This window comes from Montipora capricornis, chromosome 5 (genome assembly GCF_036669925.1).
Source record: "Montipora capricornis isolate CH-2021 chromosome 5, ASM3666992v2, whole genome shotgun sequence".
Classification (NCBI taxonomy): Eukaryota; Metazoa; Cnidaria; class Anthozoa; order Scleractinia; family Acroporidae; genus Montipora; species Montipora capricornis.
In genome coordinates this window covers 7348009-7363008 of record NC_090887.1, presented here as the reverse complement: position 1 = coordinate 7363008, position 15000 = coordinate 7348009, and the positions used below count along the sequence as shown (strand labels likewise).

At 37.4% G+C, this 15000-nt stretch overlaps 2 protein-coding genes across 3 annotated transcripts in view; both read right to left on the bottom strand.

The window, feature by feature from the left end:
• LOC138049314 (ESF1 homolog) overlaps nucleotides 1-3337 on the bottom strand; it is a 65538-nt gene extending 62201 nt beyond the window's left edge. For both annotated transcript variants that reach the window (XM_068895536.1, XM_068895535.1), the window contains exons 1-4: nucleotides 3097-3337; nucleotides 2283-2364; nucleotides 236-325; nucleotides 39-123 (exon numbers count right to left, since the gene is read on the bottom strand). In XM_068895536.1, coding sequence (XP_068751637.1) covers nucleotides 39-123; nucleotides 236-325; nucleotides 2283-2364; nucleotides 3097-3147 — 308 coding nt within the window. In that variant the 5' untranslated portion in view covers nucleotides 3148-3337. The remainder of the gene's footprint in view (nucleotides 1-38; nucleotides 124-235; nucleotides 326-2282; nucleotides 2365-3096) is intronic.
• A 2039-nt stretch (nucleotides 3338-5376) lies between these two features.
• On the bottom strand, nucleotides 5377-13157 carry LOC138048794 (mitotic spindle assembly checkpoint protein MAD2A-like). Its single transcript, XM_068894917.1, has 6 exons — nucleotides 13055-13157; nucleotides 12966-12981; nucleotides 11743-11873; nucleotides 10496-10640; nucleotides 8165-8262; nucleotides 5377-7113 (listed from the first exon to the last, which is right to left on the bottom strand). The coding sequence occupies exons 1-6, from the start codon at nucleotides 13125-13127 to the stop codon at nucleotides 6947-6949; spliced, it is 630 nt and encodes a 209-aa protein (XP_068751018.1). The 5' UTR covers nucleotides 13128-13157; the 3' UTR covers nucleotides 5377-6946.
• Nucleotides 13158-15000: the final 1843 nt, after the last annotated feature.

The following is a 15000-nucleotide window of genomic DNA, read 5'->3' as shown; positions in this document are numbered from 1 at the left end:
CACAGGAATGCAATAATTCAAATATACTATCATCAAACCTCTTGGACTTTGAGCCTTTCTTCTGCCTTTCATCCTTTTTATCATCTTGATGTTCTTCCACATCCGATTCTGTTTTCTCATCCTCTAGGAAAGTTAAAAAGCATACTTTAGCACAAAACTATAAGTTATTCAAAGAAAAACAAACAAAAATAATATTATAAATAATTTATGGTAAGTGCAAAGAACATGTACATACCTTTGTCAGATTCGTCAGACATTGCATAAAACTTGCGTAAGTCTTCTTTTGAAGTCTTCTTGACCTTTGACCCTCGTTTATCAACAAAATCTGAAAGGTACAGTGTTGGAGACTGTAGATGACTTTTGAGACGAGTGCATGATTGATGCTATATCCTTTCAACGCTCGCAAATAATTATTAATATTGTTAGTGATGACAGAGTGATGTTACAGTATGTTCTTTAAAACAAATTATTCAGCAATATAAAACATACTACAAAAAGTGAAAGAAATGAATGCATCAACTGAGTCCAAAATTGTATGGTAAATTGACCATCATAACGAAAACTTGAAAGCTGACATCTCAAGCGTTAGCCCTGCCTCAGAGCTAAGAAAAAGGACTAATGCTTAGATGACCTTCAGCCAGTAGAGTGATATGACTAGGCTGGTTGGAAACCTTGTGTTAAGCATTAAACTAGTAAAGGATTCATTTGGAATGTTTCCAGACATTTCGTTTCATTTTCAAAAAAAGTGGTACAACACAAAGAAGACAGTGTTACAGGATTGTGAAAACTCAATAACAAATGGAAATGGTATAGCATTAATAAATCTGATGTATTTATATAATAATATTGCTTGAAAGTCCATTAAGTTGCATATTTAAAATGGTTCTAGGGCCTTATACGAGTTTTTTTTTTGTGTTGGTATAAATGCTAAAATCTTTCAAAAGCTTATTTGAGTCCAGGCCACTGAACATAAAGAGAACTAATATACAACTGTACATGTATACTCAGTTTATACTTAAGCAGTGGATAGCATTAAAGGCAAGATTTGACTGGCTACCCAAACTCCAAATATCCTTGGCTATACTCACGCGAGATTTGCACCCAAAAATATTGTAATCATTGCTGGAATAAAATTAATGAGTTAAAATCTTCTTTTTGTGCTATATTATCTAGTTGTTTTAGTATATACTAAAACAACTATTCATCTCAATGTCAGTGGCTAGTGGGGGATATTTACCTTGCCACAAATATCTGTTGCCAGTAAAATCCGTTTTCAGGTTGAATCCGTTTTTACCTACTGTTAAATTGGTGATCCTCGTTAAACAACATTGTCGCTCTTTGGAGGTTGGGTGCACGAAACATCCTGGAGCTTCCACTATTGGCAGCCGGCTCCAAGATGGAGACTGCACCGATGGCCATGAGCCCCCACGCCCCCGAGAAGAATGGGCACCCGTCACGCTAATACACAGTGGAAACAGAGGGTGGGGAGGGAGGGAACAAAACCGCTCAACGCTCCACACACAATGCTCCTACTTCCCGCCACACTGATAAATAAGCGATACAGCCCAAAGCACGAGGTATTCCACGAATGCGCAAGTATACTAAAACCACTGACCAATTGGCCGCAGTCGCTCCTAGTTGTTTACTTGGTTAAACTTCGTTTAACCTCATTTTACCAGGTCGAATATTAAAGCAGCTATCAGCCCCCAAAAAGGACTGAAAACACCCATACCTTCCCTCAAGAACTGTCTAACGCATCTCAACACATCTTCTTAATGTTTTATATCATCTTATCGGTTTCTGTATTCACACAGTTATCAACATTACAACACAGTAACGCATCAAAGAACTGTACTATGCACTTGCCGGTACTCGAACCTGGACCCTCTGGATTTTTAGTTCTGTGTCTTCACCATTACACTACAACGACGAACATGCTCAACTCCAACACAGTTCTTTCCATTATTTACTTCTCTATGATTGCCCGTTAATATCTATGTATAATAACCAAAACTAGTCCTAACCTGAACCTACTTTTTCTCTAGGCTTAATGTAGGCTCCAAAAAGTTTGTTCAATCCATCTGAGCGCCTATTCAACCTAGGTAAAATTACTGTAGGATCACCAATTTAACCTAGGTTAAAACCGATTCAACCTGAAAACGGATTTTACCGGCAACATATCCGCTATTAGCATAAGCATTTTATCACATGACCAGGCAAGGTTTTGGTGCTCTTCAGCGTTTTCTTTTTTTATGTTGTCTTAGGTTTGGATTGATACTTACAGTTTGTTGTGAAACCCTTGTCTGTGAACATTTTATTGAATCGTCCATCGATCTTGACTTTCCTCTCTTTCCGTGAAATCTTCTGCAAGTCACAATAACAATGAATTTTCAATAATAATATCATTACGTAAGTTGTATTTTCCACTGGCTGAGGAATGAAAGAAGTGGAAAATGCTTTCTCGCACACTTCTGGGGTCTGGCCTGAGGGACCTTAAATGTACATGTTAAATCATATGTTCAGTGCTTTCGCCAGTTGCTTTTTTTGCTGTTTGCCATTGTTGACTAAATTTCAGAGCCCCAGTTCCCCCCCCCCCCCCACCCCTTGATTGACTAGAGATCTTCACAGTATCAGTCAGATATTATTTTTCAAGTTTTTATTCAGTTTGTATTGTATACAGCGCAGAGCAGCACGCTGCCAGTGGTCAGTTTGACAATACATTAGTGGCTCCCAGAGTTGTGTGAGAATAACAATTTATTAATAACTAATAATAAATCATTACTAACTTATGTGCCTAATACAGTCATAAGTTAAAGTAGGTTTTAATACTGTTAATACAAGAAGAGACCACATTTACCAGATATAGGTCCTTTGTACATGGTACCCCTGCTGTCATAATGGTGAATCAAAGATGTCTCATTCTTCTTCATCTCACCATGAATAAAAAGTGTTCATTAGAAATTAGGGAGAATTCTCCGGCTACTATGTGAAAATTCTCCAGATAAATTTTTCTGTTACTTAATACTAAAATTAAACGCCACTATTTAATGATACTGTTTCTTCTATAGAGACTACGAGCTTTAACGCTATACTCACTCTAAACCGTGGATCTTGAGCGAAACGGGCGAATCTGAGATCGACGTCCATCTTATCTTCGACGGGATGATTTCCACGCAGTTAACAAATTCACCAGTTTTCGGTTATCTTGAACAACTATTCTTTAACACTTAAAAGAAAATAAATGGCCTGCAACAGGCCTAAATATTCCCATTAAACACAAAAACCACTAAATAAAACACCAAAACACGCTTCCAAGAACAAAAACTTCCAGGCGTTCACATTGGTAACCTCGCGCATTGCGCAATACAAACACGTCTCCACACCACAATCTACGCTACCCGTGCGGGGGAGAGTGGGGCTTATGATGTAGTTTTTTTCCCCCCGTACATTATCCACGTTATTAAGACCATTGTAAGCCTTGTGCTTACAGGAAAATGAGCTGTCCCCAACTTAAAAGCAAAATTGTCTGGCGTCTATAGAAAGAGTGAAATGTAGACTAGTCTCATTCACAGGACTGAAGCATTCAATAAATGGGCTTCATCACCCTCAAAAGTGCAAATGTAAGATGTTGAGCACAAGAGGAGTGCTTGACATGATTCACTGAGAATATTACCCTTTTCACCCCTAGATGTCACACAACATTCCCCTAAGAGCATTGCGTGACAGGTTTTTGCGCGACATCCCAAAAACGGATGCGACTTCCCCCACACCAGCCCCAAGTGAACCAGTACAATCTGTAAATGTCACTCTCAGGACGGCAGGTACAAAACACAGGTCTAAGGTCACAGATCTCGTTCACAGGTCTCTGTTTTACCAAATGAATACAGAAACAGACCTAAACATTCATTAAGGCTAAACTTTAATAGGCCTAATTAAACCTATAAACAAGAGTTTTTAGGTTTATGGTTTGCTTTAATGAATGTTTAGGTGGTAAATAAAACAGAGACCTGTGAACGAGACCTGTAACCCAAGACCTGTGTTTTGTACCTGCTCCTCTGAGGAAGCTTAAGGGGACTTAAAATCATCTGGTTTTAGACAAAGTGAAATCTCAGCAGGAAATGGCTTGACAAGGTCAACAAGTATCTTAGTACCATTTAATTTACAAAGCCCGGGTCCCCTTTTCCCCAGATTTGATCACGTTAAAAATCAGCTCATATGTCCGCATGTTCATATGATCTACTGACAAACAGTCACAATCAACGATTCCTTTTCTGGACCCCATTCATCCAGATTTATAACAGCACATCTTACTGATGGAAGATGTATAAATAATTATTTTGTTTTAACATTACACAAAGACAAAAACATGTATTTGTTTTGTTTTATTGAACCTGAAAAAAATAAGAGCACCTCAACTCAACTGTGTTTAGCTCTGGGGTACTACTTGGGAACAATGTAGAGAAATCAAATTAAAACAACTCATATGAAATCGCAGGTTGGATTTTGAAGAGAGGGAAAAACCGGATAGAACAAAGACTTCTCGGAGCAGAGTAGAGAAATCACGAACTCAACCCACTTGTGACACCAAATCTGGGAATAGAACGCGGGACACATTGGTGAGGGGCGAGTGCTCTAACCACATGCTTTCACCACTTTACCATCCCTGCTCCGCCAGAGGGTGTAAACTGCAGATTCCAGGTTGCAGTTTAGGGTTGCAGCTCATAGACCTTATTCATAAATGGCGGTCAATTTATAATTCTTTTGTCGAAGTGCAAATTAGCCTACCAAGCCTCGATACCCTACAGTGAATTAAAAAGAATTCTTGCTCTAAAGTGAGGATTGGTAGGCTAATTTGAGGGCTTTGGGTTACTTTCAAAAAGGTAAAACAATGACCTGCAACTAGTGACCTGTGGAATGCGACCTGTGTTTTAGACCCGCCGTAGCTGAAACAACCCAAACGTTTACCAATGCTAACACCAGGCCTAAAAAATAATGTTTAAGCCTAAAGTTAGCATTTTTGTAAAGGTTCGGGTCGTTTTAGTTATGGTAAAGCAATGACATGCAACCTGCACTTTATAGCCATCTTCCCACTCCCTGTCTTTTCCAACAGGTACAAAATGCAGGTCACAGGGCACAGGTCACAGGTCATTCTTTAACCTATACAGAAAGTATCCTAAACATTCATAAAAGCTAACCTTTGGCCTAATTGGGCCTACTTAGGCCTTTTTTAGGCTTATTTAGGCCTAAAGAAAAGTATCCTAAACATTCATAAAAGCTAATTTTGGGCCTAAAGAAAAGTTTTTAGGCCTAAGCTTAGCTTTTGTGAATGTTTAGGATACTTTCTGTATAGGTAAAATAATGACCTGTGACCTGTGCCCTGTGACCTGCGTTTTGCACCTGCCGTGTCTTTTCAGTACCTTGAAATCATCCATTCCCAAGCTCAGTTCAACTTTATTTTCAAAGTGAATCAAAATGCAGAGTTTGTGGGAGATGGTACAATGGAACTTCTATTCTCTTTAGTTATAATTTTATCAGGGTTTCTTGTTGTCCACGTCATTTTACATGCATGCTACTGTATTCCAAGGGGACACCATTCTATGGAATCAAGTTGAGTTTCGACTTTTTCCTGATTAAAAATTGTTTTATATTATTGACTGATTCACTCCCAATGGTATCAACTTGTAGTTTTTACTATCTAGCTAAATGCTAATGTAGATAATAATAGCAATAATAATAAAAATAATAATAACAATGATGATGATGATGATGATAATTTCATAATAACAATAAAATAATAATTATTATTATTATTATCACCATTATTAATGATTAATAATGATAATTAATAATTAAATAATGGTAAATAATTATTATTTTACTCAAAAATAGGAAACTTCTTAGGGGTGAAATAGTTCAGACAGTCTGTGATTAAGAATATGATATACCTTTTTGCAGATTTCAAAACTTCATTTAACAGTCTCCTAAATGTAGCCTTTGATAAACACTAAGGGCTGCCAATTAAAACAATGCTTAGCAAGTGCTGTACAAAACTGTTTTCAAGCAACAAATGTCAAGAAGGCAAGAGCAGAGGAAAAAAAAAATATAATTTATGTATCTTTTCTAGAAAGTTCTGGATCCGAGATAAAATTACTGTGTTTTATTATTCCACTATTATGTCATTTTACCATTTTGGTCGAAAGAACACGCAGCATACATGTATGAGGTGGTAATGCACTGTGGTGTCCCGGTTTGACCTGTTTTAGAACAGAGCAAACTTACGGACGGAACGGGAGTTTTTCAATGAAAGAAACGGTAAAAGCCTAAGATTTGAGCTTGCCGTCGCTTGTCACTCCTCATTTCATTTATCCAATCAAATAAAGGATATTTGGCTGGCCTTTTGTGCTGTTTACATCATTTGCACGTGCCCTTAAGGACAGATGCATTTCGTAATCACTCTTACCAAATAAAATTCAAATAAAATTCAAGCAAAATAACATATTTTTTGTAGTGGAATAATAAATCTTATTCTATGATTTAAGATATAATACTCACAGACATTTTCCTCATGGCTCGTATTTTTTCTTGCCAATAATACCACTTAACTCACCAAATATCTGCGTGTATTATGTTAAACCATTGAATAAGATGTATTTAAATACCTGCCTGGCCCTGCATTTTCTGAACTGGAAAATTATACACAGTACAAGTATCCATGTGGTACGATTTTGATGAAAGACTCTACAGACTATGCATATTTTAAATATAAACTGTTCATTCTCAGCCTCCATAGTAACAGATATTATTTTCTCGTGGGACGACGCCCATTGCTAGCACCTAATATAAAATTTTAGTATCCCAAACCTCAAATTTAACAGTTAGTGTGCTAACCAACTATAAATGTATCATTGAGGTTGGACACTATATATGTGATTAAATACTTTTTCTGTCACTCGTCTGCTTTGTATGACACCATTGTGTCAACTTTGTGAATAGTCGTCGAAAATGACCTCAGTCGCACTTCTTCCGACTTTGCAATGATCCTCGCTTGCGATTCCTCCCAGCTGTCAGGAATGTCTTGGTCGAGGTTGGTGTATGCAAGGAGGTCAAATGCACCTACATGTAAGAACGAGATTTGTTAGGTAATACCATGATTTTGTAGTGATATTTGGCAAAATACCACAAGTGATATTTCAAATTGTTATAGATAATTTTACGTGCCGTTGGGCGAGTGAAATTTGGGACCATTTTGAAATATCAAAAGTGGTTTCGCTTCATAGGCGAGCAAATTGGTTTCAAAGTCCTTGTTTTCGGCCCAGCTGGTCCAGACATTGAGTCAGGCCGATGTGCTTTTCTTAGTATTTTGGTTTTTGAATTTCCTTTTAGTTCTTGACTCTCCTTAATTTTGAAATCTGGAAATCTTTCCACCATTTTTTCGTAACTTGCACAACAAGATTATTTCGTGATTTTGGTTACCATGATATTTTTATAGGATGATTTATTTTTTAGTTTTGTAGTAGACCATGTATTTCATTTAAATAAAGTTTTGTAGAGTTTTGAATATTTTTTAATGAAGTTTTAATATTTTTTTTGGTTACCATAGTAACTGTAATTTTCACATGTAGGTACTTCAAATTAAGCTGAAATACCGCTGCTCTCAGCCAATCAAATTGCAGAAATTTCTCAGGTAGTAGTATAAAATATTGAATAAACCTTGTGTAATACGAATCTTGACAACATAGATATTTTGAAGAGAGGGAGAAGCTGTGACCCTCACACTTATAAAATCACACCTGAAAATTTACGTGGCTTCAACTGGATTCAAACCCATACCCTCTGAGATTTTCTTACCAGTGCAATGCTCTACCAGTTGAGCTATGAAGCCTCTCAGTTTGAGGAATTTGTTGGACATATGTTCCCATGAAAGGACTCTATGATTGAAATACTATTAGATGTAAACTATGTAAAAGGTCATTGCATATACATATAAGACTGGGAAATTTGACAATTTCATATTAATTTTTCTTTAATTAATTTTTTTTCCAATTTGAAACTAGTTTTAGACATAATGGCACTGGAATGCCTGTGCTTCTCTTTAGTGGATGTTTCTCAGACTTGATCACTTGACAACTTCATTCTAATTTTATGTGACTGTCGAGACACTTACATTTTCTCTCAAGAAGTGGAAGGAAAGTCACACTGGCTGTTATCTGTCGAATTACATCTCTTATTTCCCTCTGAATGTCCTTTTTGCCTTTAGGTTTTCTGTAAAGAAATAAAGGAGAGCATTTTGTTTTGAAAAAAGGTTACCACTTTACCAGGTTGAGTGTACCAACACAGCAGAACTTATAAATATGCCTGTGCAGGCATTATTCACCTCACAGTTTACTTATAGTGCTAACTGTGAAATCAATGACTAACTTGGTTCCACAATAAAAAAAACCCTTGTTTAATAATATATAAAAATTTGGAATTATCAACGGAGTTGATAATGTAAATAGGCCACCGTACAGAGATTCTAAAAGCTGACATATCGAGCGTTAGCCATTTGTCAGAGCAAATCCACAGCACCACAGTTTCTTTAGAAACTACCCCCTTCATTCAGTTGTTTAATGATGTTGTTTATCACTAAAGGATCAAATTTACTAAAAACTAAATGATTGAGACACACAGGGCATTTTTTCTTAATCACAGGTATTTTGGGTTATCAAGTGGTTATCAATATTTGGGCCTGGTTATCTGAAGGTGTATATATTGTTTCTGCATTTCATTAGCTGAACACTCGTCGACAGCAAATGAGCTGAATCCCAGTGGATTTCTGGGTTTGGAAAAAATACAGACTGAAAAGCAACAAAGACAATACACCAAAATCTGTATTGCACAAATTGGTGAAATGACTGCCTCTTTCAGCAACTAGAGGATACACAAGTGACAATTAATATCAGTTTTACATGACCCCATCATGTACTGTATGTGATTATCTACATCATGAAAAGTTTTGCCCTATCTTACAAAGGGACTCAGATGGAAACTACAATCTTCTTTCTTCTTGCAATGCTGATCTCAAGGCTATTTCCAAGTTATATAAGAAAATTAACGCATGGCGTCTGGGCAAAGCCAGGCAAGCTTGCTTAAAAAGATAGATGGCAGTGGTCTTCAGGAATGTGTGCAACCTACAATGTAATTTCGCTTTTCCTGTACCAATGTATGCACCTAAGTTTTTGCTGAAGTGGTTGCAATAAGTATGTGAGGTTTTCCTTGCTTTGACTTCTTCAACTTACCTGTACCACCCAATGTTGGCAGAGGCCATTTAGTGGAACTTTAAGTGCTACTATTAATAATAAAAAATCACTTTCTTTTTTTCTTTAGATTTTTAAAGTGTGATTGCTTAAAACTTGACTGGCAAAATTTTTTGCCTTGATTTTTTTCCAAAAGCTGTCTAATTTCAGTGTACAGTAAGTTTTGGATTTCACAGTCTGCCATTACTCACGTTCAAAGCTGACGGATTGGATCTGTTAGAAAGTTGGATCTAGGGAAATGACATCATTTACTCACTAGCCTAAAATTTCAGCTTGTAAACAGAGCTTATTATATATATGCAAAACACAAGTTTAATGGTTTGAAAGCCCAAAACTCCCATGCTACATAATAATTCAGCCACGTAAACACACATTGCATTCTTAAACTATCATGTCTTTGAAGTCATTTTCTCATTGACCCTGGCCAGTTCTCTCAAGATTTAAGGTTAGTAATGGCAGATCATTGAACAGGAAAATTCCAATTAAAATAAACAGGCATTTCTTTGAAATTAAACTTTGAAACTTGGGTCACTTAGGGTTTGGTTAATTAACATAGTTTTGAAATCCAAAGAACAAAAAAATAAAATAAAATGATTTCTTGGTGATAGTAGAACTTTATAAAGAATAATGAACTTTAACCCTTTAAGCCCCAAGGGGTTCCCCATTGACGAGTAAAATCGTCTGGCGTTAGACAGAGTAAAATCTATAAGTGCCATTTGGCACTATCGGGGCTGAAAGGGTTAAATGGGGACAGTTTTTTCACGCTGTTAGCTTAACCCTTTAAGCCCCAAGGAGTTCCCCATTGACGAGTAAAATCGTCTGGCGTTAGACAGAGTAAAATCTATAAGTGCCATTTGGCACTATCGGGGCTGAAAGGGTTAAGTGTTAACTTATTTGGTGCTGAGACACTATTTGGGGACTCTCTACAGAAATCAAATCAAATCATATCGTTGGTTTTTGAGGAGAGGGGGAAACCAGAGTACACAAAGTAAAACCTCTCGGAGCAGAGTAGAGAACTAACAAACTCAACATATGTGTGACACCAAATCTAGGAAATTATCTAAGCCAGGCCGCATTGGTAGAAGGCTGCACAGCTCTCACCACTGCACAAGTCCTGCTGCCCCAATCAACTCAGAAAGCTAGACAATAAGAAGTTAGAGCTTCGTGTACTACAATGATCAGAACACAATTATACAAACTTTGCTGGTTGTTTCTTGTCTGTTGTGGCCTCCTTTTCGGCATTCTCACACTGGATTTCAAACTGCCATCTCTCTAATACTTCCTCTGTGTTCACTTCTGTAATCACCATGACAAGACGTTGCAATGTACTTTGCTCAAGCCAGTCTGTAGTAAGCAAAACAAGATAAGGGGATGAAGGATTTCAAAATCAGAAATCACAAACCATTAGTTTCTAACAGAATAAAGGATAGAGCTAATAAAGGTATCAGGGCATTCAATCAAATTTGAAGTTGATGGATACTTTGAGTTCTCTGTTGCCATTGCCAAAAATGATTTTCAATATTAGGTATAAAAGAATCTGCCTTGAACCCTTTGACCCCGGGGAAGGGGGGAGGGGAGGTTTGCGGCTGGCACAATATGAAAGGGGCAGGGATGCTCGTCATCTTGCTTAGGGGTGTTAATTTCAGATTTCAGTCTCACTTAGAATGTTCTGGGAAAAACAACATCAAATGTAGCCCATACATTGTATGTAGCCATGAAAATCTTGTTTAGGGTTGCATGCAAAGAATTTTTTTGTTTAATAGTATTTAAATATGGTCTCTTTTAGGAGTCAAAAAAGCCTAGGCCAAGCCCAGATTGGTCTCCTTTAGGGGTTTCATTCAAAATCCTTGCAAGTCCCCCTCCCCCTTCTCCTTGGCACATTTTACTCATTATCTGGGGGGTCCAAGGGCATCTAAAGAGTCAATAGGTTAATTACTTCAATTTAGGGGGATAGTAGCCAACTTCTCTGAGTGAAGTAGCCATCGCTTTTTGTCCGCTGTCAGTAATTATTTCACCAATGAGGTATTACAGTGCGACGCACCTTACCGTGGCCACCTAACAAAGATTTTACAAATTGTCTGTCAATCAGGAAGTGTGAATTTGATTGACAATCACGCCTCCTTGCAAAGTTCGCACAGTTGTAAGTTGAACACGGTTGCATGGGTTGTTGAGTTGACGTACTTACACGTAATTGTCAAATGTGAAAGTTTGTTGGGTGACCACGGTAGGGTGCGTTGCACTATAATATTGTTTGAGATATTATCAAACTCTGCGAAGCCAGACATTTTCACTGCAACATAAAGGAAAACTAATCACTTATGGTTACTTATAACAACCCTGAAATTATTTTCAAGTTTACAAAAATTATAAGAGGATACTACAGCCACTTGCCTTTCCATCTACCTGTCGCAAACGATAACAATATGCAGTGATAGAATCAACATACCTTTAAGCTGTTTTAGTACTGTTGACAAGTATTCTTGTAAATCCTTGTCTTCACAAATGAACAGCGTCAAGTCATAATGTTGCTCTCTCTTAAAAGATGTAGCAGAATATATTCCTCTTTGATATAATATGCTGAGACAAAAAATACAAGTTGATACTAAGTACTGACTATAAAGATTGTATGTCAAATAATTTGCCCCCAAAGACAATTAGCCCCATATGATTTGCTCTTTCTGGATATTGTCCTCAAATGAGAGCTAACCAATTAACCCTTTCAGCCCCAGGGGAGCCCCACTGACTAGTCAAATTTTCTGGCATTAAACAAGGTAAAACTAAACTAAAATCTATCCATGCCACTATTGGTAGAAAATCAGTGTTTTATGCATAACCACTAAAACCAATCCTCTCAAGAATCGGAGGCGAATAGTCCTCGGCTAACAGTCCTCCTTAGACACCTTATGATTTATAACGAGTCTTAAAGCATTAATTTATCAGTGATTACGCTAGGTCCTCAGCACGGATTTAAATGATGAGAGGGAGAGGGGTGGCTTAAGTCAGGGATATTGTTTTCAGGATCGCGGGCTACCGAGATTGTCTGAGAACGAGTTTTCTGACAGTACCAACGTCAATATAGTACTGTACCTTAGCAAGGTACAGTACCAAACTGAAGTGTACACATTGGCAACACTGCAACTTTCAGTACAAGAAAGGATCTGTCCGGATTCCACGACTTGTTTTGAAATATTTTTCTACACTATGCATTTTACGTACACTTTCAGTTTCGGTTTCAGTTTTTATTATGTATTTTGCATAAAATATCACAAAGCTATGCAATGCTCCCAGCAGTTAGCATTAGCTAGTCGAGGCGAGCATTGCTTACAAATATATTCCAGATAAAATGGTTACAAATACATAACTACACATTCACATAAATAAATAAAATAAATTAGTCTTAGGGTACAGTTAGTGCAGTGCAGAACAGCTTAAAACTTGTATAGTATAACATAAATAAACATGAAAAAAAGTAATTTAAATTGAGTAAATAAATGTTTAACTACATGACATACTAAGCTTAGGGGTCAAAATTTGCCAATATTATCGAAACATCAATGTATCATCATAATTCTGTCTGAAAATCAAAGAGGGTGTTCGATCGGAAGTCAGGAAAACTATATTTGCAAAAGAACTGCTGTCAAAACTGTTCAATGAGCGGAGAATACTTACTTGTTTATAGCAAAACCTGCCGGAAAAGAGAAAACGACAGTTAGCTTACAGCTTGATTAGAGTAAAAATGTAAGAGAAAGGGCATTTACCAAAGTATTCTGTCACTAATTCGGCAGACCCTTTCAACGTGATCGCTTTGCTTTCTTGCTTCGTTGCCGCCATTTTTCAAAACAGTTGAGTCGCAAAGGTCGTTGGGAATGAAAGGGGAAGTGCATTCACTCGTTACCAGCCCTTTTGTATATGTAACTAGACGCTCCGTGAGCGTAAACTGGGTTGCCTTTGGTACATATTTGTCCTCCTCAAATTTTCGTACTAATTCCCAATATTAGTTTTAAAGTTGTCGAAAGCTAAACTTATTGCACATTGAAAATTTAAAAACTGCTTTGCCGCCATTCCTTGTACTGTGTCTACTGGATAAAATCTACCTGAATCTACGCATTTCTACTACTCGCTGAAACCTACCGAAGATAAGCGTGGACGGGAGAAAGATGCAAATTGTTGTCGAAGTTCATTACTCGTCGCTTTTAAGATTCCAGATATTTATTTTCACAGTTCGTCTTGTATATCCAATTGACGTTCCATTCTTGAGCTCCATATATAAGGGTATATTTTGTTTAAAGATCCACTAAAACGCCATTCGCGTTACACTGACTTCGACGCCATTGCAGGTTAATTAAGGACAGTGCCTACCAATTCAAAGGTATTTTTACCCCGGTTTATGATTATGTAGGAAATGCAGATCTTAACAAGTGTTATTGAAATCCAAAAAGAAAATTGGGGGTAACCACGCATTTTTCAAATATAATTCATGCATAATATTTGTAAAAAGGTTTAAAATACAAAGCAATGTAAGTTAATGTATGGCGCTTTTTCTCAAATTGAAGCTTAATTATCTCTCAAAAATGCATGGTTACCCCCAGTTTCTTTTTGGATACCAAGAGTACTTACTGAAATCTACTTTCTCCGGATAGTTTTAAACCGCGCAAAGATTTCACTGTATTAGGGCATGTAGGGAATGTAGTTCCCTGTGTTGTGGTCTGTCTTCTGTGATGTATCATGGTTGGGAGGGTAAATGCTCGGAGATATTAGCTACACCAAGCTACTCTAAAAATCCGAGGGTAAATAAAGATATATGATATGATGATATGATATGATTAGTAAGCATCACTGATAGGAAACCCGAGTATCTCGAGATGCGCAGAATGTATGCGCAATAACAATAGTAGGCACCGTCCTTAAATAGTCTAGTGTGTCTACGCATTTCTACTACCTCCTGAAACCTACCAAAAATACGTGCAGAAAACACTACTTAGCAGGGGAGGAAAGACAGGAAAGACTTTTCCCGACTTTTCCCGACACGGAAAAAAGAATAATAATTTTGTCAACTGTCTTGACGTATCGGCGTTCAAAGCATTTTATTGTGCAACGTTTTATGACACGGTTATTGTGGAAACGATTTTCTATTAAGAACTCTGAATACCAAGCAAGCTTTATAACATCTAAATTAGTCTTCAAGTTGTTGAATCTACTCCACAAGAACTTTTTTGGAGATGGGCCCCGAATATAGGTACACTGTGCTTCACCATTTTATCGCTAGGTAGCCCAAACGCAAAGTAGTTTTAAGCTTAATTTATTTCATGTAAGAAAAATTATCTAGAACAAGGACTTTACTTTAAGAATAACGTCGAAAAACGCTTAATTGAGGTAATCTCTTAGAAGTGTATCGCAGCCATATTGAATGTGAGAAGGGTAGTGCGGGCATTCGAGCGATGACACGTATGATGTACGAAGAGTATGTACGAATGTACAGTGGAAAAGTATGTAGAGCGGAGGGGTTGGCGCAGTGGTAAGATCTCTGCCTTCCAACCCTAAGGTCCCGGGTTCCATTCCCGGTTCTGCCGAGACTGGAATATTTGGCGACCTTCTTTCCCGCTAAAGTTCACTCAGCTTTCCATCCTTCCGAGGTCGGTAAAATGAGTACCAGCATGCATGGACTGCTTAGAAGCGGCTGCCATTTGCGCCTGTATATGCTTCC

What these genes read in the sequence shown, in the direction of transcription:
- LOC138048794 (XM_068894917.1), bottom strand. Translation starts at nt 13,127, where the DNA reads ATGGCGGCAACGAAGCAAGAAAGCAAAGCGATCACGTTGAAAGGGTCT. An exon ending in GACAAGAAACAACCAGCAAA is followed by an intron (nt 8,263 to 10,495) that starts GTTTGTATAATT and finishes ATTTCTTTACAG; the next exon opens with AAAACCTAAAGGCAAAAAGG. An exon ending in TCCACTTCTTGAGAGAAAAT is followed by an intron (nt 7,114 to 8,164) that starts GTAAGTGTCTCG and finishes TCTTACATGTAG; the next exon opens with GTGCATTTGACCTCCTTGCA.